This window comes from Schistocerca gregaria, chromosome 1, assembly GCF_023897955.1.
Source record: "Schistocerca gregaria isolate iqSchGreg1 chromosome 1, iqSchGreg1.2, whole genome shotgun sequence".
Lineage (NCBI taxonomy): Eukaryota > Metazoa > Arthropoda > Insecta > Orthoptera > Acrididae > Schistocerca > Schistocerca gregaria.
In genome coordinates this window covers 1,179,802,391-1,179,829,532 of record NC_064920.1, presented here as the reverse complement: position 1 = coordinate 1,179,829,532, position 27,142 = coordinate 1,179,802,391, and the positions used below count along the sequence as shown (strand labels likewise).

General features: G+C 38.2%; 1 protein-coding gene across 1 annotated transcript in view; it reads left to right on the top strand.

The window, feature by feature from the left end:
- The window catches only part of LOC126297629 (Down syndrome cell adhesion molecule-like protein Dscam2), a 340,086-nt gene that overhangs the window by 130,758 nt on the left and 182,186 nt on the right, over window positions 1–27,142 (top strand). The window contains exons 9-11 of the mRNA XM_049988691.1: window positions 13,608–13,784; window positions 16,138–16,279; window positions 24,283–24,431. Coding sequence (XP_049844648.1) covers window positions 13,608–13,784; window positions 16,138–16,279; window positions 24,283–24,431 — 468 coding nt within the window. The remainder of the gene's footprint in view (window positions 1–13,607; window positions 13,785–16,137; window positions 16,280–24,282; window positions 24,432–27,142) is intronic.

Here is a 27,142-nt window from a genome sequence, read left to right as displayed (position 1 = left end):
AATTTGGTACCTAAGAAACCGCCTCCGCTCTCTCTCAAGTGGCTACTTCCTGTCTGTGTGTGATCGAACATGTCCAAACACGCAGACGAAGGTTTTCAACCCTCCTCAGAATACTGCATTTCTATTGGCTGATGCTGAAACAGTGAAGCACAAGGTCGACAATATAAAGTCAGTTCGTAGTAAAAATATTTCTGTTACTGATAAATCAGATATATGTACAGTATTTAACAAACATTTTCTGAGCATTGCTGGTGAATTAAATAAAAATTTAGTTTCTACAGGGAATCATATAACTTTCTTGGCAAATACCTATCCGAGATTGATGTCCAAAATACTCCTCTGTGATACAGACAAGATGGAGATTGAGTCAATAATTAACTCACTGAAGATTAAGGACTCTCATGGTTATGTGGGAGTGTTTATCAGAAAATTAAAGTACCTTGCTGCATATGTTAGACCTGTATTTAGCGAGATTTGTAATTTTTCCTTTAGGAATGGTCAGTTTCCTGAGCGATTAAAGTACTCAGTAATAAAGCCACTTCATAAAAAGGGAGAAAGGGATAATCTACATAATTTTAGACCTATTTCTACGCCGTCAGTGTTTGCAAATGTTAATGAAACGGCTGTGTATTTAAGGATAATTGATTATTTTATATCACACAATTTGCAATCAAATCTACAGTTCGGCTATAGAAGTCGTTTAACAACTGAAAATCTATATTCTCTTTTCTCTGTGAGGTACTGGATGGGTTAAACAAAAGGTTTCGAACGCTTGGCATTTTTTTTATTTAACTAAGGCATTTGATTGTGTTGATCACAAAATATTGCTCCAGAAGTTGGACCATTGCAGTAGCTCACAACTGTTTCACCTCTTACTTTAGCAACAGGCAGAAAAGGTCATTATTCACAATGCTGATAATAGCTGTGATGTGGGGTCTGAGTGGGGTACTGTCAAGTGGGGGGGGGGGGGGGGCAGGGATCAGTGTTGGGGCCACTCCTCTTCCTTATTTATATAAATGATGTGCCCTCTAGTATTACAGATAACTCTAAAAATATTTCTGTTTGCTGATGACTCTAGCTTGGTAGTAAAGGATGTTGTGTGCAACATTGGCTCGGTTTCAAATAGTGCAGTACATGACCTACGTTCATGGCTTGTAGAAAATAAACTAACGCTAAATAACAGTAAGACTCAGTTTTGACAGTTTCCAACACACAACTCAACAAAACCTGACGTTTTAATTTCACAGATTTGGCATATGATTACTGAAACTGAACAGTTCAAATTTCTAGGTGCTCAGATAGATAGTAACCTGTCGTGGAAAGCCCACGTTCAGGATTTTGTTCAAAGATGGGATTTTTACTATCGTGTCAGAAGTGAGTGATCGTTCGACACGAAAATTAGTCTACTTTGCTTATTTTCATTCGCTATTGTCGTATGGTATTATACTTTGGGGTAACTCTTCCCATTCTAAAAGGACATTTTTGGTTCAGAAACGGGCGGTTCGGGCAACAAGTTGCGTAAGTTCACGAACCTCTTGTCGACCCCTGTTCACAAGTCTGGGTATTTTGATATTGGCCTCTCAATATATATAGACCTTGCTGTCATTTTTGTTAACAATATCAGCTATTCCCAAGAATAAGCAGCTTTCACTCAGTTAATACTCGGCAGAACTCAAACTTACATTTGGATAGGACTTCCTTAACTCTTGTGCAAAAATCTGTGCAGTATACTGTTGCATCTATTTTCAATAAGCTACCACTCGAATTCAAAAATCTTAGCAGTAATTCACGTGCTTTCAATTCGAAACTGAAGAGTTTCCTCATTTCTCAATCCTTCTATTCTGTCGAGGAGTTCCTTGAACAATTAAGCTGATTCTTATTGTATTGTTGATTGCGTTTACTTAACTTATGGACCAATTTTTTCGGGTTCATAAACGTTTATTTTTATCTGTTATTACTTTTATGTTGTAATTTCATGGACTGACGCGTTCCATGACCTTGGAGATTTGGCACTTAATTTGGATCTCACGGAAATTGACGTGTAAATAAAACAAAATTTAAACCCTATCCCCTCCACCCTGTTCTTCTCCTGCTAACGTTTGCGGTTGGGTTAATTCTACTGTCTTGCTCTCCATCGCGTTTGCATTAATCGTTTGTTTCGTTTCTGATCTAACGTGAAGCGTTCAGTGGCATCAGGCAGCACCAGTGGCAGTGCCGGTGGCGTCAAGCGCTCAAGACTGTCGCAGTAATGAGAATTTCCGGGTAAGCATATATTTCATTTCTAGTATGAGATCAGATATCGTAGTGTATATTTTTGTAAAAATGTTACGCAGTACCAAATCACTGTGTGTTTAGATTCAGGAGTATATTCTTGTAAAAAAAAGTTTCGTAGTACCAAATCGCTGTGTGTTCAGATTTCGAAGCATATTTTGGTAAAAAAAGTTTTGTAGTATCAAATCCAAGTATATTCAGATTTTGAAGTTAAAAAAAAGTGGCGTAGCAAGTGTTCAGATTTAGGCTATTTTTTCAGCACGCATGCACCAAATCATGGATGAGTTGGAGGCAGAGAGGTTGGAGTGGCAGCAACAGCATCGTATGTACTATATATTTTTCTTTGTACATGTAATAAGCTGCTGTCATTTAGTGGTCAGTAAGGCTTTGCTGTTAAACATGATTTCGAGGATCAGAAAAGTTAACTGTAGCTTTTTCAATAAGAATTTCGTAGCATTGAATTCATGCCGTCTTATTGTTTCAGTATACATCCAACGGACGATTGATGACCTGCTTGCTGAAACCCAGCAACAGTAGCAGCAGCATTGTAAGTAGTATACACTTTCTGCTTCATAATACTGTGGATATATGTAATATGCTGCTGTTAGACAAACATTTTATCACATACATAAAATGTAAAATATGTTGCATCATTTTGTTATTGTTGTAGGCTATTTCGAGGAGCAGGGGCAGGAATGGAAAGAGATTGATGCTATCCGCATTACAGATATTGTGCAAATACATATTCGTTAATCCAATTTTTTCTGGTTTTGTGTGTACACATTTTTTTATTAAATCAATGTGTCGCTATTCTAGATGATTTCAGAGACCTCGATCGATTGATCCATGGTGGTTTGGGTGAGGTGAAGCCTGAGTGGGTGGAGGAGACGGAGAGCGAGCTGCATCGCCATGAAGAGATGCCAGATGACCTCAGGGGTATGTCGCAGAGCCAGAGCGATATAGGAAATAAATACTCTGCTTATAAATAACCAGTAGTCTTTTTTTTACAGTAGTAGGCAAAGTCTGGAACTATGTACTTATTTCTCGTTATTATTCCTCTACAGCGTAACCATCCATTCAGTATGCAGTGGTGTGGGTACTGGGGATGTGAAGAAACCACCAAGATGCAGTCCAGTGCTGCATTCTCCACCATGTCACTGATCCTAAATTACATTGTATGGATACAGATTGATTCATGTGTTGGGTGAAGAACTGTGATCCATATGAAGTAATGAGGTAGCATGGCAATGAATTCGGTACATCCTCAAACACGACAAATAATCCTTATGGTATTGTTCCACAGAACAAGAAGGTTATTAGCCTAATGAAAGACAAACCAAATGGATGGCCAATTGTGCAGTTTGTAGGTCTGTGAGCAAAAATGTATGTTTATCACACATTGGAAGGTGCCACCCTGAAGCAGGCTAAGGGTGTGCATTGTGTGTTATCGGGAACCCTCTCTATCTAAGGATATTTGCAGTGTCTGTACAGTGGTGTTCATGGTGCTCCACCACTGGCACAGTATATGGTGCTCCACCACTGGCACAGTATATGGTGCAGCATACTAGTATTCAGTGGAGAGTACTTGATGTGTACTGTGCTGTAATGTAAACTCGACCTGTAGCTTCATGACAATAAAAGGGTCACTTGTGATGATGGCACTGAAATTCACTTTTTGAGAGAGAGGTAGTGGGTGACTCTGAGTGACAGGAAGAGGATGAGACTGGATGTAAATACTGCGGAATAGTATGACCCTTTTATCATAGTGTAAGTAACTGTGTGTGTGTGTGTGTGTGTGTGTGTGTGTGTGTGTGTGTGTGTGTGTGTGTACACATCAAAAAAGTTTTGCATCACCTCGGTTCTGGGAGTTCTGGAACCTGTACAGAAAATTGGAATAGAGATCAACATAAACATCATTCCCGCCCATTTGTTTTGCTCATGTAAACCACACTTTGCATGTTTTACCACCATACAGCGAGACATTCAGAGGTGGTGGTCCAGATTGCTGTACACACTGGTTGCTCTAATACCCAGTACCATGTCCTCTTGCATTGATGGATGCTTGCATTCGTCATGGAATACTATCCACAAGTTCATCAAGGCATTGTTGGTGCAGATTGTCCCACTCCTCAACGGCGATTCGGCGTAGATCCCTCGGAGTGGTTGGTGGGTCACGTCGTCCATAAACAGCCCTTTTCTGTCTACCCCAGGCATGCTCGATAGGGTTTATGTCTGGAGAATATGCCGGCCACACTAGTGGAGCAATGTCGTTATCCTGAAGGAAGTCATTCAAAAGATGTGAACGATGGGGGCTCGAATTGTCGTCCAAGAAGACGAATTCCTCGGCAATATGCTGCCAATATGGTTGCACTATCATTGCCATTCACGTATCGTACAGCCATTACCGTGCCTTCCATGACCACCAGTGGCGTACGTCGGCCCCACATAATGCCACCCCAAAACAGCAGGGAACCTCCACTTTGCTACACTCGCTGGACAGTCTGTCTACGGTGTTCAGCCTGACTGGGTTGCCTCCAAACATGTCTTAGACGATTGTCTGGTTGAAGGCATATGTGACACTCTTCGGTGAAGAGAACGTGATGCCAATCCTGAGCGTCCATTATGCCTGTTAACGGGCCCATCTGTACCGTGCTAGTTAGTGTCATGGTTGCAAAGATGAACTTTGCCATAGACGTCAGAAGTGAAGTTGCACATCATGCAGCATATTCCATACAGTTTGCGTCATAACACGATGTGCTGTGGCTACACAAAAAGCATTATTCAACATGGTGGCGTTGCTGTCAGGGTTTTTCCAAGCCATAATTCGTAGGTTTGTTGTTGTTGTTGTTGTGGTCTTCAGTCCTGAGACTGGTTTGATGCAGCTCTCCATGCTACTCTATCCTGTGCAAGCTTCTTCATCTCCCAGTACCTACTACAACCTACATCCTTCTGAATCTGCATAGTGTACTCATCTCTCGGTCTCCCTCTACGATTTTTACCCTCCACACTGCCCTCCAATGCTAAATTTGTGATCCCTTGATGCCTCAAAACATGTCCTACCAACCGATCCCTTCTTCTAGTCAAGTTGTGCCACAAACTTCTCTTCTCCCCAATCCTATTCAATACCTCCTCATTAGTTACGTGATCTATCCACCTTATCTTCAGTATTCTTCTGTAGCACCACATTTCGAAAGCTTCTATTCTCTTCTTATCCAAACTAGTTATCGTCCATGTTTCACTTCCATACATGGCTACACTCCAAACAAATATTTTCAGAAATGACTTCCTGACACTTAAATCTATATTCGATGTTAACAAATTTCTCTTCTTCAGAAACGCTTTCCTTGCCATTGCCAGTCTACATTTTATATCCTCTCTACTTCGACCATCATCAGTTATCTTACTTCCTAAATAGCAAAACTCCTTTACTACTTTAAGTGTCTCATTTCCTAATCTAATTCCCTCAGCATCACCCGATTTAATTTGACTACATTCCATTATCCTCGTTTTGCTTTTGTTGATGTTCATCTTATATCCTCCTTTCAAGACACTGTCCATTCCGTTCAACTGCTCTTCCAAGTCCTTTGCCGTCTCTGACAGAATTACAATGTCATCGGCGAACCTCAAAGTTTTTACTTCGTCTCCATGAATTTTAATACCTACTCCAAATTTTTCTTTTGTTTCCTTTACTGCTTGCTCAATATACAGATTGAATAATATCGGTGAGAGGCTACAACCCTGTCTCACTCCTTTCCCAACCACTGCTTCCCTTTCATGCCCCTCGACTCTTATTACTGCCATCTGGTTTCTGTACAAATTGTAAATAGCCTTTCGCTCCCTGTATTTTACCCCTGCCACCTTTAGAATTTGAAAAAGAGTATTCCAGTCAACATTGTCAATTCGTAGGTAGCGGTCATCTATTGCAGTAGTAGCCCTTTGGCGGACAGAGTGAGGCATGTCATCGACAGTTCCTGTCTCTGTATCTCCTCCATGTGCGAACACATCGCTTTGGTTCAATCCAACATGCCTGAACACCTTCCTTGTTGAGAGCCCTTCCTGGAACAAAGTCACAATGGTATTGATCATTTAGGCATGGTTGAACTACAGACAACACGAGTCATGTACCTCCTTCCTGGTAGAATGACTGGAACTGATTGGCTGTCAGACCCCCTCCGTCTAATAGGCGCTGCTAGTACAAGGTTGTTTACGTCTTTGGGCAGGTTTAGTGACATCTCTGAACAGTCAAAGGGACCGTGTCTGTGATACAATATCCACAGTCAACGTCTGTCTTCAGGAGTTCTGAGAACTGGGCTGATGCAAAACTTTTTTTGATGTGTGTACATTTGCACACCACGCTTCCTAACAAAACAGTATGTAAATATGGACATGCACGACATATGTACTGATGAAAAAGTATACAGTTGTAGAAAAATTTGTACTTTGCATGTCATTAGTTTTTAAGTGTACAGAGTTCATAGTCCATCAGAACTATTGTTGTTCATCCATGTAACTGCTGCTATTGAGACTATTGTAGTGTAAGAACAAAAGTATCTCTGCATCAGTCTTTAGCACAGATTTATTTATATCTGAAAACTATTAATATTTCAATCAGTGATTTCTTTGTTTGTTATTGCCAAGAAAAAGTATTATGTGTAAAAGATTCAAATTGCAGTCTCAGGAACTGTATTGTAATCTAAAGAACCAAATTGTATCTTTGCGAATTGAATAAATGAAAAACTTCATTATCGTACATCCTTCTTGTTGTTATTTGCAAAAAAATCCTAATTTTATATACCAGTATAAAGGATGTGCAGGGCACAAATGACGTCAGTTTTGAAGTTCAATTTGGAAGAGGACAAAATATATAGAATGGTTGGATGCTATTACACCTATCATGCAGCAAGAATTAGCTCATGGGTACAGGAAGCATGTTACCACGTCCACTTCCAGAGACATATAGCAAGCAAGTCTAAAATTATATCACCAGTACTTGAAGAATACCATAGACCTAGTAGCTAAGTAAAACTGTAGGCTATCAAAGTGGGAACACAGTGGAGATAAATCATACACAGATTGTGAGGCAAAAAGAACTCATTTTTCTTTCATTAAAACTTAAAGGCAATTTTACTTTTTCACAAGCTCTCCATCGTCTCAAGATGAAGAAATGATATGTGTAAACAGTGTTATACATATCTTTTTCTTTTTGTTGAGATGGAGAGCAGAACACCCTTAGAATTCCAGGTCTTAAATAATAGCAGACTTGAAGATTCGACACTTCCATGTGATCTTCTCCTCACCTTTGAAATAGATGAAGATATCTTTGTCGTCGAATGAGCTAAGTATGTCATGATACCTTCATAGTGTATTCCAGTATCGTCCCAGTGAATTACACTGTAGAAATGTGTTAACCAGTTTGTACTCCTCCATGTTTTAGCACACTTCATATCCTTGAAAGACCTCAGTGATGCAATATTTGCTTAGAATGTCTCTATTATTCTGTATCTTCTGTGTATGCTATGAATGCAACATCTTTAAATACGATTCTTCTATACTCATCATCATGGAAATCCTGAGTGTGTGAAATGATGTTCAGACCTTGAGTTGCTGCTGTGAAATGCTCTGGGTATGGCTCAGCATCTGTTTACTTATACAGTTCATTGCACAACACCAGTGATGAGGCAATTGTTAATCACATGGTTGTATGGAAATAGAGCATATGTTGCAGTGTGTTCTGGGAAATTTTCCAAAGATTCACATTCAATTCGTACAACTATAGGTCCAGATTCAATTTTCTCATTCTCTTTTAAACAGTCTATTATGATGACTGACGGCAGCTCGTTGATTTCTGTGGGCTGAGTAGACATCCTTCCTCTTGATAGTACGAAGGACAGAACCTAGCTTACTCGCCATATGCTAGACTGTATACATTTTTATTCCACTGCAGGTGTAAATTATCACACGGGTTCGATTCAGAGCTCAGCAAGACTCTGGCATTAGTTAACCTGCAATTATCAAATCTGAAAAAAGTATACGGTTGTAGAAAAATGTGTACTTTGCATGTCACATTAGATTTTAAGTGTACAGAGTTCATAGTCCATCAGAATTATTGTTGTTCATCCATGTAACTGGTGCTATTGAGACTATTGTAGTGTAAGAATAAAAGTATCTCTGCATCTATATCTTTAGCACAGATTTATTTATATCTGAAAACTATTAATATTTCAACCAGCGACTTCTTTGTTTGGTATTGCCAAGAAAAAGTATTATGTGAAAAAGATTCAAATTGCAATCTCAGGAACTGTATTGTAATCTAAAGAACCAAATTGTATCTTTGCGAACTGAAAAATGAAAAACTTCATTACTTATTTCCAATATTTCCTCTTTTATTGGTCTGAAATGCAAGTATGATGAACCTGGGTATCTCCAGATGAGTGGAAGTTATAATAGACCATGTTTGTCCGCTTACAGCAAATGAAGCTGTCAGCACTTGTCATTCTGCCAGGTGTTGGCAGCATCTGGTTAGCAGACATGGATGACAGACGCACAACCAGGCAAACCAAAACGGCAGTTAATATGTCACACTTCATTCCATTCCTCAGTGCTCACAGTTATTACGTCATGAAAAGTGGGGGATGGAAGAGGAGAAGCCTCGTTTGCACTAGACTGATTAAATACAAGGTCTGTTCAAAAATTCCGGAACTTTGCCCACAAAATTTTTCAATACTTACCTTTTACATGGTCTCCTTCGAAGTACTCTCCTCCACAACTGGTACACCACTCCCAACACAGTTTCCACTTCCAGAAACACTCTTGGTATACCTCTTGCTGGTTCGCGTGAAATGCCATCTGCATATTTTCTTTTATCTCTTCTATCGTTGCAAACCTTCGTCATGTAAACAGGGTTTTTAATTTTGGAAATTAAAAAAAGTCTGCAGAGATCAGGTCTGGAGCGTATGGAAGACGAGGCAGCACAGTGATTTCGTTTTTTGTGCAATTGTCTTGCACCAACAGGGACGAAGGTGAGGCCGCATTATCATGTTTTTTACTGATGGCAAAACTTGAGGGCGGGCATCTCATAATTAAGCAATCTGCTAAGGACGCCGATACTGTAATTGTAGCTACTGCTGTTGACGTTGCTAAGACTCTGTGTCGTCGTTATGGAGGACACCGACTTTTTTGCGATTCTGATCGCTTCAGCCCCATTGCTCTCGCACATTTTTCCACTGATGCCTGGCAAAGGCAGACAGTGCCCTTCAACTTTCAAGTTGTGTCAAGTATCAGGAGATAATATTCTGTTCCTACACGCCTTCGGTGGCTGCAATACGACTTCGCCGTTATTCGGCAAACGAAAACTAAAACTCCTCAAGTCATTGGTGACTATAAACGACCTACAGAAAGCAGCAGAGATTTCAACAATTTCAGTGCTACTGCTGAGGAGATTGTAGAGGCTGGACAGAGCTTCATAGCAGACCTGTAATTTGAAAATGAAACAAAACCATTAACACTTCTGCTACCAATGGGGGTAGTGGAGTTACCCCACTTACCATTTTTTGCGTACAAATGCTTGATCTATTTTCCATGGTTCATGTATGTTTCTGTGTCACCCACCCTCCCCAGGTCGTGTTTGCTAGGAAATTTGTAGCCAGTAGGTTGTCCTCTATAGCCTTGTTATTCCAAAAGCAATAAAAATTATGTTTTCAATATTGCTATTATGCTGTACTTCTATTTTCATTGTTGAGATCGGAAAAAAAGACAATACTGCATTTATAACACGTCATCGTTATTTGCTTCTGAGGGATGTTTGGTTTGTATTTCTGAGTGTAAACGTGGACAAGGGCTAGGGCCTACAGTATGCAGGAGTTTGAAAGGATTATAAATACTACTAATCCAGATCCGTGTGACAAATATCGTTAGATGTACAATTTGTGGTATGATGAAGATGAAAACGACAATGCTGAAGTTATTGAAGAACTTGTTGATGTCAAAGAAATGAATGAAATGCGCCAAACGACAGAGCCACCACAATCAGAAAGTTTATCAGAATATTCAACTCTTTCAAGTACGTATGTTCAAATCTAGAAGTGGTTTAGTGTGGCATTTTACTACACCTGTCCGTCAGTGAAGAAGACCAGTTCAAAGTATTCTTCGACAAAAACTTGGTATTTTAAGTGGCAGTAAAACTGTAGGTTCGAATGTAAATATGTTTGCTCTATCTCTTCCTGAAAACATGCTTGATATTGTATGTAGGCATATTAATGAAAAATGTTAAGATGCAATGAATCCCACCCAAAATGATCTAAAGAATAGCACGACATGACAAATAAGGAGGTTTTTCATTTATTTCCGTACTATTGGTTGCAGGGAAGATTCATGGAAATCGCACCATAGTGCGTCCGATTTATGGACTAACCACTCAGTCTTTCGAAATCCGTTTTTCACGGCTTGAAGGTGATTTCAACAATTGTAAGCTGTTTTCAGGTTTGATGTCAAGTAAGAATTGCAATATGAGAATCACAGATGCAAATGATAAGCTTCAGGCAATAAGAGAGGTTTCTAATATCTTTGCGAATCCAGGCATAAATAATTACGAATCTAATGAGCACTAAACTGTTGATGAAAGTCTTGCAACTATCTGTGGCAACTGCTCATTTCGAGTGTACATGACACTGAAACCAGGAAACTACGGATTAAAAAAGGTGGATATGTGCAAATGCAAAAATGAAAATTATATATACCTACAAGTACATACAGGCATGAAGAGCAACCAGAGAAATGTTTTGAAGATGACACAATTTTGTGTCAATGATCTTCCAATGCCATGCAGTCGTGTATACACGACCCCAAATAGTAGGGGAGGATGTGATACCTGGAGAATAATGTACCTAAGAACACAAGATTTTTTTTCTGTACTTCAGTCAAGAGATTAAGTTAAGAATTACATGGTCTGTAGACCACCACTAAGTAGTTTCCACCATTTTCTACAGTTTTTGTTGTTAGACATGAGGTTGTGTTTTTTACCGCATTTATAAATATTTTACTTTCTACGCATTTAAATGCTGTATAATACAGTATGTGAACTCTGTTTGGAATATATTGTTGATATTTGGTGCGCCGGCTGACGAGTGCGACCGTAAAACAATTTCCCATTTACTGTCATTCCCATCAGCCAGCCCACACAGCATGAACCAGGTGTGTGAGGCCCAGTACCACAGTCTACACTGCTGTAAAAGGTGCTAACGTTTGACAGATGGAGCGATACTAGCGCTCCAAGCGGCGAGTAAGGTGACGTCAGACGCGTCTTACGCATGATGTTTGTTTTGCATCCATTTCCTAGGTAATTTACGAAATGTTTGAGTTATTTTCTTGCCTCCGAGAGTTTGTCTAGTATCAGAAGGCATATATGTTTCTACAAATGATTCTAAAATAAGTGCAAGTATGGACAAAAACCATGAATCGAGTGGCAAGCTACAACACATTTGTGAAGAAACACTTGCGACGTTGGATAGAATTGCAGCTTACCGCGTTGATATCAAAAGAATATAAACACACAGATTCACACATATATGAAGCACAGACATGTAACTATACATGCCAAAGAGATCGACAGCTCATTTATCGTTCTGTAGGGTTACTTTGTCACTGTCGCTTGTTGCCAAAGGTACGACCTTCATCTTTATATTATTCTAATTGGGTCAAGCAATTGCCATCTAGTGGGAGACATATGTCGAAAACATTATAATGAGCTGATTACATTACATTTCACGCAAAACAAAATATTTGAATAATTTTCAAACAATCTGTCAATGAACAAGGTGCTAACAAAATAAAGACACGAATAACTGCACTTAATCTAACCACTTCATCGTCAAAGATGGTCTGTGTTGACGATTCACGCGAATCTTGCACTGATGCATGGATAGCTGAACTGGCTGCTTCTGTGTCATAGGACTGTTTTACAGCTTTAGATGGCTTGTCTAATCTTTGTGGCAGTTTCCTCTTCATCATCAATTGAGGTGGTTTAATTGGGATGTCAAACAGGGTGGGTACTGCATTCCACACGAGTTTATTATTGTCTACGATCATGAACTGGTTTTGTTCGAAATGTAGCGAACAAAGCCTAATATTATTATACAGATAAACTGAGTCTTTTTTCATAAGGTCTTCTCGTCTGCTATGAACTAGTCATTATCTGCTCCTAAAACGAAACATTAATCATTAATACACATAGAGTTTGTAAGTGAATCCTGAAGATACAGTTTAATAACATGATGGTATATACCTCTGAGGATCCTTAGGAAACCTAAAAAAGACAGCTGTGGTGTCTTCTTCCTGTTGTTACTGCAATTTATTGCGCTACAGACGCTCCCGCTTGTAAAAACCATTTTAGAAATCAAAATAAACAACCACTATTCGCTTTCACGACTGCGCCGAATTCTCAGTTTTAAGTTACCGGCCGCTTGGTGCACTGCTGGCGCGGTAGGCAACAAAATCGAAGCGAAGTGTCGCGACTGTTACGTTAGACAATGACAGTAGTGTCTACTGCCTTCCACAGCTCTAAAGAATAGAATAGAATAGAATAGAATAGAATATTTTTATTAGCCTTTCAGTATTTTTCATACAATTGGCTTCTTCAAAGTTTACAGAGGGTTTTAGTTTCAGTACGATATTCAATTAGTTACAGAAAGGGAGAAAAGCAACAAAAGACCTTTTCTTCAGCATTATGTAAAACAATGTTTTAGACAGTAATTAAATACACACATACTTTCCTACCTTAACAAGAATATCTATCAGTAACTGCTTTGGCTTTCGCGCCAGTATACAAATATTATTTATTTATTTATTTATTTATTTATTTTACACGAAGTCCTACTTACAATACTACATACACAGTCTTATGTGTCTACACTACCTGTCGATTATTTTTTGGGCTACTTTTTGATGATGCTGCTCACGTTAGAACGAAAATATAAATTTCCATTTCAGATTCACGTTCAAGAAAATCGGAAAATCTTAAATAGCGTTCTCTCTCTCTCTCTCTCTCTCTCTTTCTCTTATGTGGTAATGGATGTTAGAAGGCAGGCCTAATTATTTCTCTAAATCCTAACATTAAAAGAAATATCCTTTTACTCAAAACTTAACAGTAAGTGTATATTTATGCAAAACGAAAAATCTACAAAGTAAGTTTTTCATATATAGAGAAGAAGAATTTTTATGTGTCTAAAAACAGTAACCTTTGCCACTTTTGGGCATAATTCAAACTGTTTTATATTCAGTAATATTAAATTATTGTTATTAATATTGTTATTATGTTTCCTTTCCAATTTTTTGTTTGCCAGATGGCAAAGCATTTGACTTCCAACCTCTGGACAACCTGATGTCTGGTGCAGTTGTCATGGCAAATGGGACACTGTCTATTCCATCTGCATCGTCAGATGATGAGGGATTTTACCTCTGTCAGGCAGACAATGGAATAGGTGCTGGACTCAGCAAAGCTGTGCAAATATCTGTAAATGGTAAGCAATCCAGCTGTTCATTCCTTACAGGAACTTTAGATTATTATAATTATTATAACAGTAAACACAGCTTATGAGTTCATTATACTGTATTTTGTATTTTATCACTAGTTCAACAATTCCCAAGTGTCTAAGGCTGTGTGATGTATTGACAGATAATTCATGCAGATCCCAGTAAAGTGGCTTTTTGTAATTGGCAGAGGGATATTTTAGCAATGTCAGTGGTTTTCAAGTGCGCCTAAGATACTGTGGCACTGCTCCCAGTCTGCCAAACCCAACTTTCACTGCTTTATAATAGAGTCACTAGTTCAATTTTCGTACCTGACAAGTTTTTTTAAAATTGTTTCATATCATAAAAAAGAAACAGACCTAAAATGTTTTAAAAATCATTTGAAACTATATCTCACAGAGAAATGTATATACAGTTTGAGTGAATATTAAGATGGTGTTTAAATATGTTATATCATTACTGAAATGTACTTTTAAAATTATCATTTCTGTATGTTGTTTGGATTGTGTGTATGTATAATGTGAAACATGTAATACCTGTATGCTTGTAGACTATGTCTGTTTAATTATTGTTTCATTTATATATAATGAAATCAAGTTTGATGTTAACAGCCTATTGTATGACACACCCAATACTCTCAGCTGGATTTTCAGCTGGAGTCCATGGGCAAAGAGTAAATAAATAAATAAATAAAAGTTCTGCAGTCATCTCTGATGCAATGCTGGTGATCCAGACTGGTAATGTCAATGATCTACACTTTCTTTTTCTCCACAGTTGTGATGTCTGGTGTACTTTGTTGCAGCAAGTGACCTGTCTGAAGTCAGAAGCCCCACAGTAATTTTGCATATTCATTTTTGACAGTTATTTCTGGCTTGTGGTCCCACTAGTTCACTGCCACCAGCATGTGGTAATTTTAATGGCTCATTCATGCCACTTCATTGTGCATTGTGCCTCTGTTTGTAATCAGTCAGAGCACTTTTGCTGCAACAGCTCAAGATATGGTCTTCTTCTTGCCAGAGTCCGAACTTTGGGTCTTTTGCTTATTTCTTGCTCCTGGCTTTGATACTATTAGTTCTGATGACTTGTTCCAGTGCAGAAAACAATCAGTCCTGTTCCCTTTTTAAGTGTTTCATTGGTCAACCAAGATCTATTTTGCCTTCAGTCTGCACTCATATTGCATAGCCCATTACTCTGTCATTGGAATACAGCTTTCCAGTATTGATTCTTGGTTTGCTGTATGGTACATTGACTTCAGTTGTTGACTTCAGTAGCTGATGCTTTACTGTCTTTCACATACTGCAGTGATTACTACTACCACTACTAAGGTTCAGCATGTCCTAACACAATGTAAATACGCTTCTTTCATGACCATAAAGTATTATGTGAGAGCATTCATTTCTAAAAGATTCTCAGTGTACTTTTCATATGCAGCATAACTTTGAACCAGATGTTTCCAGGTTTTTCTTTTTGTGTTAAGCAGCGTTGTTTCTGATGAAGAAGAGAGAAATTCTAGTCAATATGTTGATATTAAATTTGGATTTTTAATGAATTGTTGACTGAGAATAATTAATATGATTCTTTCATCTGTACATTAGCATCATTACTCAGAAATTCATTATAAGTTACTTACTGATTGTACAAATATTTATACTGAAAATGTCCTACACTCTCTCTGGTGATTTCACTGTAGAGGAAACATTAAACTGTAATCACATATTCGTGGGGACTAGACTTGTGTGTTCTCGCTGCATAGTTTAACTTTTTTCAGACTGATGTTGTATGGTATCAATTTTTTCTATAATATTTTTGTTTCATTTTTTTCTAATCATACATTGCAAACGTTTCCTTTATGGTTGTCTAATCTGCTAAATCTGCAAAAACATGCTGCTATACTTTTGTGGATTTTTTTATTGCAAATCTTTTTAAACAAAGAGAAGCATCCACTTACCAGCCACAAAGAAAGGAACAGATAGAACTGAGCTGCCACACAAATAAATTTAATAATAATAGATTTTAATTGTTCTTTTTCTTGCATTTGTTAATTAATATTAAACCTTTCTTGTGAACCTGCATCACAGGAATCGTAGTTAGTTTAGCATAACAGTTTCTCTGCTGCAGTGTATTCATTCAGTTTCTCTCCTCCTACCTGTAATTTGCTGACTAAAAGTTTCATGCTCGGTTTATAATTGACAGTACTAGATTTTTGCAAACATGATTAACTGAAACCAATCATCAAACCTAAGTTTATGTCCTGCTACAATTCTGCTATGATACTAAAATTTGGATAGTCAAAGTATTTCTTCTTTTAATGTTAATCTAAATCATAATGATCTGAATTTTCAGAGCCAGTAAGATTTGATGTTATGGAGAAAAATGTAGCAGCCAGGCGTGGGGAAGAAGTGGCCCTCAAGTGTGACATCAGAGGTGATCATCCCATCAAAGTGGATTGGCTCTACAATGGACAGAGAATACATCCCAACTACAGGTGTGTGTATCTGACATTTCATCCTAGATGTTATCTGATATTATTTTATGCAGTATTGGAAACAGATGGAATAAATTATTATTGAAGCTGAATCATTCAATAAATATACTTTTGCAGACCTTGGCAATATTGCTTTATAAATTCCATATAGATAAAAATATAAGAAATATAAAAACTGTGACAGTGAGTACTATAATAAATATTTCAGATTTGATCAGCAGTAGGTGCTGCATGTACATGACACTAACTTGCATTTCATGTAGTCCAGTCTGATTTTCTGCAAACAGATAATACATCAATTGAGTACATTCTTCACTCTCTTAACTTGCAAAATGTACTTGCGCAAAGTATTTCTGCTAATAATTACCAAGTGTATTAAACTATTCCAGAAATTTATTTGGAAACTACCTTGCACCTTAGATACTTGACATCTAACCTATCTATGTTCTCTTTGCTCTAAGTATTACAATTATGAATGTTGAAGACTGCTACTTACCATAAAAATGACATGTTAAGTTGCAGACAGGTGCAATTAAAAGATACTTACACAAAGATTTCAACCACAGCCTTCATCAGAAAAAGAGCAACACACACCATTCATTCACATAAGAAAGACTGGTCCCAAGCTGCTGGAGTTGGTGGTCGTATATGTGTGAAAGTGTGTGAATTAATGGTGTGTGTTTCTCTTTCTCTAAAAAAGGCTTGGGCCGAAAGCCTTTGTAAGTTTCATTTAATTCTGCCTGACTGTAACCTAACATGTCATCATTACAGAAATCAGCAATCTATCTTTTTTACATTTTTAATGTAATGTAAATGGAAAGTTAAAAAAATCTACTCACCAAGTCTTTCCTTCTCATCCCATTTGGTAAGTCTCCCCTGACCTGGGGCTCTAGGTGACTTTTCTAAACTGTACCTCTTTCCCAAAACCTCTCAAATCCTTTTCCTTCATCCATCTTTCTTACCTTTCAACTCTTCCTCCAGAAGGAGGAGCCACTGGCTCCAGAAGCTTGTGAAAGTCAAATCCTTTTGTGTGTGTGTTCCCCTTCCACCACTTGGTTAGTAGATTTTTATTACCAGTTGATTAACATTATATTTCTACATTGTTGATATTCCTACCTGGAGTTTCCTTTGTTTAATCATGAATGTTGTGTTTTGTATGGCAAATTTCTTCATATAACTTCAGATCAACAGCCAATATACTGAATGAAAACTGTTATTACTGTCAGTTTAGCAAGTTTGTGGTAAGCTGATAGCTTGTTCTCACTGATTTACTTTTTGCTACAGTAGAAACACGTTTCTGTAGCCTGCTGATTATCCTCACAGACTCAGCCCATAGTTTATATGTCAGTGCAAAGGAGCACAACAAATTGATACCTGGCATTTTCTGTTATCATATGAGGATGACTTGCAAACTTTTTGCCACTGTTTTTAGTTACCCAAAATAAGGTGCAGACAGGTAACTGCAAATGTATGTACTGTTTTATGTATCTTACTCTATTTTTCCACATTGACCCAACACCATTTCAGATATTTATCTCATTGCTGCACTGAATTTGAGACATCCCTGTGGTTGAATTCATCCACCTGGTTGAATTCAACCACCATGGGACTGCTGTCCTGGATCATCACTGCCAGGAACTCCTTCTGCCAACTGAAAACGTAGTATTCACAAGGAATGAGGTCTGGACAGTATGGTGGGACTCTCTCACTGAAAAGACCAGTCCTGTGGTCTCACAGTGTCATGGAGGATAACCATGTTGTCCACATCATGAAATTGTCGGTGCTTCTTCCTGATGGCAGCTCACAGACATGACAGTGTTGAACAATAACTGTCAGCATTGGTGATTGTATCTAGCAGCCTGAAATCCAGCAGGAGTGCTCCAGTGTGATCCCAGAAGACCACTGACATCCCTTTCCTAACAGATGGCACTGATCAGAAATTTTTGTCACCTGGGTGTTTCCACAACATGCTACGCTGCTTCGATTCTGGCATGAAATACAGTATCCATGTCTCATCACCAGTAACACTGTAGTCCAGGAAATCGTCACCCTCCTTCGCATACCATTGCAAATGATTTGCAAAGCAATCATTTGCTTGTCTTTCAGCATGTCGCCCATCTGCTTAAGCACTCACCAATGCGAAACATTCCCATACCCTGAGGTTCTCTGGACAATGTTGTAAACACTCCTATTCAAATGCCAAGCTCCTGAAAGATACCCGGCGATGTATACACTGATCCACTTTCACCATTGTGTCGACGCAGGAAATATTGTCGTCAGTCAGCAACAAACGGGACATCCCTGAATGTTCATTGTCATGCACATCTTTGTGGCCTTTTGCAAACTCTCATCACCACCACCTCATTTTCCCCTGTATGTGGGCTGGATTTCCCTGTGGATTTTGATAGGCATTCATCCCTTGCTCCATATAAAATGAACAACATTTCATTGCTCATATTTCATGGATACATAACCAACATCTTCAACAACTGACAGCACCACCGTGCATGGAGCTACTGGTAGATAAGGCCAGGCTGGTCTAATAAAGGTCCATCGCTGGGAACGGATATGTTGATTTTACATTTACAGCTGCAATTTATATAAAACAAAAAAAAGGGGCAAACCTTTATAATTCAACCTCGTGCTTTGTGATACTCTTCAGTAAATCCAGCAGGAAAATGGCATGCATTAGTGCTTCATACTACCATCTACTGAACTATCAGTTTAATAAGTAACAGCTGCAAAATACTAATGTGAATTCTTTACAGACGAATGGAAAAACTGATAGAAGCCAACCTTGGCGAAGATCAGTTTGGATTCCGCAGAAATGTTGGAACATGTGAGGCAATACTGACCCTACAACTTATCTTAGAAAATAGATTAAGGAAAGACGAACATACAGTTCTAGCACTCGTAGACTTAGAGAAAGCTTTTGACAATGTTGACTGGAATACTCTGTTTCAAATTCTGTAGGTGGCAGGGGTAAAATACAGGGAGCAAAAAGCTATTTACAACTTGTACAGATGGTTCAAATGGCTCTGAGCACTATGGGACTCAACATCTGCGGTCATAAGTCCCCTAGAACTTAGAACTACTTAAACCTAACTAACCTAAGGACATCACACACATCCACATCCGAGGCAGGATTCGAACCTGCAACCGCAGCAGGTGCGCGGTTCCTGACTGAGCGCCTAGAACCGCTAGCCCACCGCGGCTGGCCAACTTGTACAGAAACCAGATGGCAGTTATAAGAGTCGAGGGGCATGAAAGGGAAGCAGTGGTTGGGAAGGGAGTGAGACAGGGTTGTAGCCTGTCCCCGATGTTATTCAATCTGTATATTGAGCAAGCAGTAAAGGAAACAAATAAAAGTTCAGAGTAGGTATTAAAATCCATAGAGAAGAAATAAAAACTTTGAGGATCACTGATGACATTGTAATTCTGTCAGAGACAGCAAAGGACTTGGAAGAGCAGTTGAACGGAATAGACAGTGTTTTGAAAGGAGGGTATAAGATGAACATCAACAAAAGCAAAATGAGGATAATGGAATGTAGTCGAATTAAGTCAGCTGATGCGGAGGGAATTAGATTAGGAAATGAGACACTTAAAGTAGTAAAGGAGTTTTGCTATTTGTGGAGAAAAATAACTGATGATGGTTGAAGTAAAGAGGACATAAAATGTAGACTGGCAATGGCAAGGAAAGCGTTTCTGAACAAGAGAAATTTGTTAACACTGAGTATAGATTTAAGTGTCAAGAAGTCGTTTCTAAAAGTATTTGTATGGAGTGTAGCCATGTATGGAAGTGAAAGATGGATGATAAATAGTTTGGACAAGAAGAGAATAGAAGCTTTCGAAATGTGGTGCTACAGAAGAATGCTGAAGATTAGATGGGTAGATCACATAATTAATGAGTAGGTATTGAATAGAATTGGGGAGGAGAGGAGTTTATGGCACAACTTGACAAGAAGAAGGGACCGGTTGGGAGGACATGTTCTGAAGCATCAAGGAATCACCAATTTAGTATTGGAGGGCAGCGTGAAAGGTAAAAATCATAGAGGGAGGCCAAGAGATGGATACACTAAGCAGATTCAGAAGAATGTAGGCTGCAGTAGGTATTGCGAGATGAAGAAGGTTGCACAGGATAGAGTAGCATGGAGAGCTGTATCAAACCAGTCTCAGGACTGAAGACAACAACAACAACAACAACAACACAACTACCATCTGCATTTTGTTCACATTCATTTTCATTTTATTTATGCACCTTACATCTTTCCCTCATGAAATTGGTCATCATCTCATTGTGCTGCACGAATCTTTTCCCTTTGGCAATAAGGCTGTGACATCTGCAAATTAAACAGTTGAACCTCTGAAGCTCAACCAGTCAGAGAATTGAGGGGAGGGTGGGCGGAAACAGGAAAAGTCCTTCAAAATCACAGGAATTATGTCTGCTGCGTAGGTCATTATGTTGAATGGAAATGGGTGGCTTATTAAGCTCACCAAGTGTTAGGTCCATTGACTATTTTTCTTCTAATACGCAGCTTCGATAACTTTAAGCTAATATGTAATAATTCAATACCCTTCACGTTCTCAAATGTGCAACATTAGGTACAAGGCAGTGGGTAATAAACTGTACAATCCATTGATTTTGTTATGTTTGGCTTTCCACTCCTGCATGTAAGACAGTCCGATAAGGATGGCTAGCTCAGACAGGTCCCCTTAGATACACCCAGAATAAGTAAATATATTGAGATACAGTTTTCTCTAAATTATTGTGGACAATGTGGCAAATTTTTTGACATGTGCAAGTAATTTTTAACATTATTATGAAAAGGATAGTTGCTATTCATCATACAGCACAGATGCTGACTTGAAGATAGACACGACAAAAAGATTGTTGAAAGGTGAGCTTTTGGCCAACAGGCCTTTTGTTGAAAATAGACAACATACACTCATGCAAGTGAAACTCACGCACACATGATCAAACTCTGGCAGCTGAAGCCAGACTGCAAACAGGAGCACATGATGGGATAGGCAACCAGATGAGGGGTTTATCGGACAGTCTTTCCTTTCCATAATAATGTTACATTCCATCCTGGATTTTTCATTGATTAACTTTTAACATTTGGAGTTGTCAAGTTGTGACATAGACTTAGTTCTTTTTAAGTGAACTATGTACTTCTTTCTGTGGCATTGGAAAATGCCTTTGAAGGGGACTGAAATAACATAACGTGTGGAACTTAATCAAATAGTAACAATATAACATTGCCATAAACCACTGTTACATCATCAGGTGATGGTGTCCCACAAACATCTGCTCTGCTATACCAAGTATAAGCAAACTTGTAACTCAGGCATGGTTTGTGTGTTTGTGTGTGTGTGTGTGTGTGTGTGTGTGTGTGTGTGTGTGTGTGATTCCCATATCAAGTACACAACATGTTGACACGGAACATTGATACATATTATAGAATTATTTCTAACAGACAATTCTACAGGCTAAGTTTCACCTAGGCCTATTGCAGCTCAGTTTTGGGGTACTACTTTTCTGCATTTGGTAAAGTTGAAAACTTTAAATTTATGTACATTTAAAGCTAGTGGCCTACTTCCGCACCACTTTGAAACCTTCTGACAGCCTGACTTTATATTTGTGCTATTTGTGCAGTTTTTCTCCAAATAGCGCTTCATTACAGATAACTTTATCGTCTGCTTAAAAGTTTGTGGTAATTTTAAAATTGTCTGCCAGGTCATCAATAAACTACATGAACAACAAAGGACCCCACAAACTTCTGAGGGGCATGCATGGAAAATTCATTCAAGATAACATTCTGTTTTCTCCCTGTCGAGAAATCCTTACTTCAGGGATAAATTTTGTTTGATATCCCTTTTTCAGTAGTACTGAAATTGTTGATGTGGTACTGATTAAGTGCTTTTCAAAAGTGAAGACGAACTACATTGACTTGACTACACCAGATGAGTGGCTTTTGGGATCTTATGTGAGACAAGTGTAAGCTGGATTTTGCATGATGGATGTTGTGAAATCCATGCTAGTTGACATGGGGGAGGTTATTCTTTTTGAGATACTTCATTATGTTTCAACTCATTATACAGGGTGTCCCAAAAAGAATGATGTGATTTTAAATAGAATTATTTATTAGGAAAAAGGGCTTAACACCAACAAATTGAATACTGAATTACTCAGAAAAGACAGAAGTTTATAAAAATACATCATAAATGTTCAATATGTCTTCCATTGGCTGCACAGATGACATCGAGCCAATAGCCGAATTCATCCCAAACTGAGCGTAAGGTATCTTCTGTCACTGAAGCTACAGCAGCTGATATTCTGGTTTTTAGTTCATCAATGTCACAAGGTAAGGGAGGAATCTAAACATATTGTTTAACATATCCCCACAGGAAGAAATCAAATGGTGTTAAGCCAGGGGACCCAGGAGGCCAAGCATGTAAAGCCTTGTCTCACGGTCCTGTATACCCTATCCAATGTTGAGGCACATTGCCATTGAGGATGCACTCGTAGTGACATCTAGTTGACTTTTTCTGAAACTCTACACCATGCCGATTACATCTAGTGCTTTTTCAGTTACCTAGTGACATTTGTCTCAATATTATTACAAGTTAAAATTGGGTCATTCTTTTTGGAACACCCTGTATATTCAAAGATTCTACAGCAGAAAGACATCAGTGAAACTGGATGGTAGTTTTATGGATCACTTTGTTGCCCTTCATATAGACTGGTGAAACCTCTGCTTGTGGCCAACCACTGGGCACAGTTTTTGTTTGAGGAACTACAGTTTATTATGGTTAAAATGGGAACTAACTCAGTTGCAAATTTTGTGTAGAATTGCATTGGTTGCATTGGTCACTGGAGCCTTATTTAATTTTTGTGATTCCAGCTATTCCTAAACACCACTGACAGTAACGTCTACATCAGTCATCTTTGCAGTGGTGCAGTAATTAAATTGTGGCAATGCTCCTGGATTATCCTTTGTAAATGATCATTTGAAAATGGTGTTCAGCATTTCTGCTTTTTCTTTGCTACCCTCAGTTTCAGTTTCTTTGTCATCCATGACAATGACTCTGGTACTGCTAACAACGTTTATATATGCATAATTTCTTTGGATTTTGAGAGAGATCTTTAGATTCTGCTGCTAAACACATTGCTCTTGTGACAGCCTAATGTATTCATTCAGCATCACTTGTTCTACTAGATATATATTTATCGAGTTGTCAGTCAATTATTCTTCTAAACTTGAGCCATAGTCCCTCTACTTGCTGCCCTCCAGAGCTAAATGTTCTGAATTCCTCCTTGAGATATTGCACTACTGTCTCTTTATCTAATTACTGTATAATGTAAATCTTTCTTCTTGTTTTGGTGTACCAGAAAACAGACACCAAACAAAGCAGTAGGAGGAAGTCAGTGGGCTTCTCTCTTAGGATATACAAGGAAATCTTCATATTGATTACCTTATAAAAGCATAATTGGTGAATACTATCCATGTCTTCTACACCAATAGGATAAAATAATGCCTATGAAGAGGCCTTAATTGTTAAAAAAAATACTTCTTTAGTTATGGCTGTGCAATAGGTCACCAAAATGATTATGCAGTAGAAAAACTGAAAGAATGGAAGTATGAAATTTGTTGTTACAAACTGGCTTCAGTCTACTGAAGAGGTTGGGACTACTTTAGAGGTGTACTTTGCAGAGCTTCCTTCATGAATGGAATCTAGAAATATCAGACAAGCACATTGGCATAAAGGAGGGTTACAATAAGTAATGGGTTAACTTTAGCCAAAGAAAGACTTTCACAGGCTTGGCAAGAACTTTCTAATTGATTCCTGTAAATGTGAAAGAGCATTGTTTGACCCAAAAGTATATAACCAGTTTGAACAAACGAACAGTCTTTTACAGATACTGTAAATGGTCTGTCATGTTACACAAAATGGTACACTAAAAGCATTTAATTGAATATTATTGTTTAACTTATTTACAGGACAAGTGTAGCTGATGTGAAGACAGACACAGGGCTACAGTCTCAGCTTGTTATCAGTCAATCTGACCGGCAGGACTCAGGGCTATATACATGCCAAGCTGGCAATATGTTTGGGCATGGTGAACTGCTGATCAATCTGGCCATTCAGGGTAGGTAAAATTTTGGCACTTCACTTTTTCAGTTTACTGAATCACGTACACTTTTCAGATTATATGTAATTTCAGTGCTTTCAGTTTATAAAAGATATTTATTAAGTTTATGCTAAGATGCTATCTTATAAAAGTGTAATAAAAGGTACCAAATAAAAACCAAACAATGCTAGGAGTCTGACATATTCGAAACTACAACTGGCAACTTATTACGAACCTCTGTGGATAGGCAAATAAATTCAGTTGCCAGGACTTCCATCACAGATCAGAAAGTGATAGCATATACCCATGAAACTCTAAGAGTGGTATAACTGTGGTGCTTGCAGGAATGTTAATTTAAATCCTGATTTCATCAGGCAGCCTCTTTTTAATGTTCATGGTTGGAGAGCATTGACAGTTTAATTATAGCAGTGGAATAAATACTTCAATCATAGAGTTTGATCTGCTAATAGTATGCACGTATTAAGAGATAAATAAGACATAAAAATATATATTTTTAGACACCGAGTTTATAAAACAAACCAAAGAGCAAATTATTCAGAAAGACAAAATAAGGATGCCACCAACATATTGAATAAGAAGAAAGAGAGAATCATATCAGCACAGTCACAAAGAAATTATTTTCCATTCCAGGCAGTTCATGAGTGGAGCTTAATAAAAGTTTTCCCTTGAATTCAACATGATAGGAAAAGAAAGAATTATGCAAATAGTTGTGAGAAGCAATTATTATAGTAAGAGACTAGCAGAAGCTAAATCCTAGGCAGGAAATCCTCTCTCTTCAAGCAGTTGAAATTCCTGTTGTTGATTGATTGCATTGCAGTGCAGGCTTACCATATCTCACCATATCTCAAGTGAATCTGTGCTACATAACCGTACGCTGTGCTGCTGATCAGTCAGTCTTTCCTTCTCATCCCATCCGGAAAGTTTCCCCTTATCCGGGTTTCTGGATGACTTTTCTGAGTTGTACCTCTTTCCCTAAATCTCTCCAGTCACTTTCCTTCACCCCTATTCCTTCCTCTTCAACTCTTCTGCCAGAAGGAGGCACTGGCTCCGAAAGCTTGTAAAAATTAAACTCCTTTTGTGTGTGCATTCCCCTGCCTCCATGTGGTGAGTAGATTTTTTTATCTAACCATTTACATTATGGCCTGAAATACAGTCTGATATACCATCTGCAGTTTTATTTTCTGGAATAAAGAATGCCTAAAACTGTTCAAATATTTCTACTTTGATTATGCACCATAGAACAGGGACCATCTGAATGTGTTCTGACATGTGTTGTGTCATGAGCCGAACAAAGAAGCTAATTTCCATTCTTATCCCTTCATGCTGTAATGGTAGCAGGCAGTGAAGTGTCTCATTCTGAACGGTCTTGAAAACACCATTGAAGACTCAAATGGTTACTCAGTGATTCTTCAACTCTGAACTTAATTTAGACGCAGAATTTAGTAACCCTCTAAACACTACTAGATTTAATAAATTGTCTTTCCCATTATGTCCATCTAAGGGAGTGTCAAAGTTTTCATGAAAGAAAATTCAGTCCATTATTTTTGAAATTATTTCACAGTTCTTTTCAACTTTTAAATCATGCTCGTTGATTGAAAGTGTATGTCTCACAATGTTTTTCATTATACTTGTGGTTCCTAAAATTGACAGTGAAACTACATTATCAGTGTGCTTCTTCGATTTCTCAAATTTTCAGTTTTTTATTTCATTTTGTTTATATTTAGAAAACCATTTTTTTGGCACCATACATTACATCCAAACAACAAATACAGAAAGTAAAATAATGCATTTTTTTTACTTCACAGCTGCAAAGCCAGTTTTTCTATTGGTATCATTCAGAATTAAAGCCATGAATATTTTTCTTGTTGTTTGTTCTGGCTGAATTGTTCTAATATCATGTGCTGAATGACAGCTTTCCTTAATTGTGACTTTCCCATGAAGAGACAGCTATGAAAACTGAAGCTGTTGAGTAACAGAACTGGAAAACATCAGTGAAACAGTATAACTGGGAGAATGACAATAATCCAGGTCTATGCTTCATCACATTCAAGAATATGATGCAAGGATTTTAAGCACAACACATATATATTGGGAGGGGTGGGGGGTGGGAATCTGCATGCCAGGCTCAGCACTGTGGGGGTGACAGTGCTCTCTCTCACTCTCAGCCTTGCCTGCAGCTTCCTTTGTGCACACATACACAGCAGCCAAACTACATGCCACTGGAACTGTGAAGCAAATAGTTCCACACAAAGATTTTTCTCTCTCTTTCATAAACTGACAGATGACCACTGACATTAAGGAATATATATTGTGCAAATATAAAGAAAGATGAACCTGTTATATTATATGATGTAAATGGATAGATAAAAAAACTACTCACCAAGCAGCAGCAGGAGAACACACACACACACAAAAGGATTTAACTTTTACTTTTCGCCATTATATTAAATGTTATCCATAATATAAAATGAAAATTGGGAGTGCTGCAGCTCCACCATGCCTGTAAGTGAGCCACCACTGCTTGTGTGTTTTATTTATTACTATTAAGGGATTTTTAGACCTCCACTACATCCCTTCCTTAAAGATATTTTATTATTTCAATTTCCTCTCAATGTGCCTGAATTACGCCAAGAGCTGTTTGAAGTGGGGTTGGTGTATTTGGATTAGATCAGCCCTTCTCGGTGGATAACTGGTAGTAGAATGAGAAG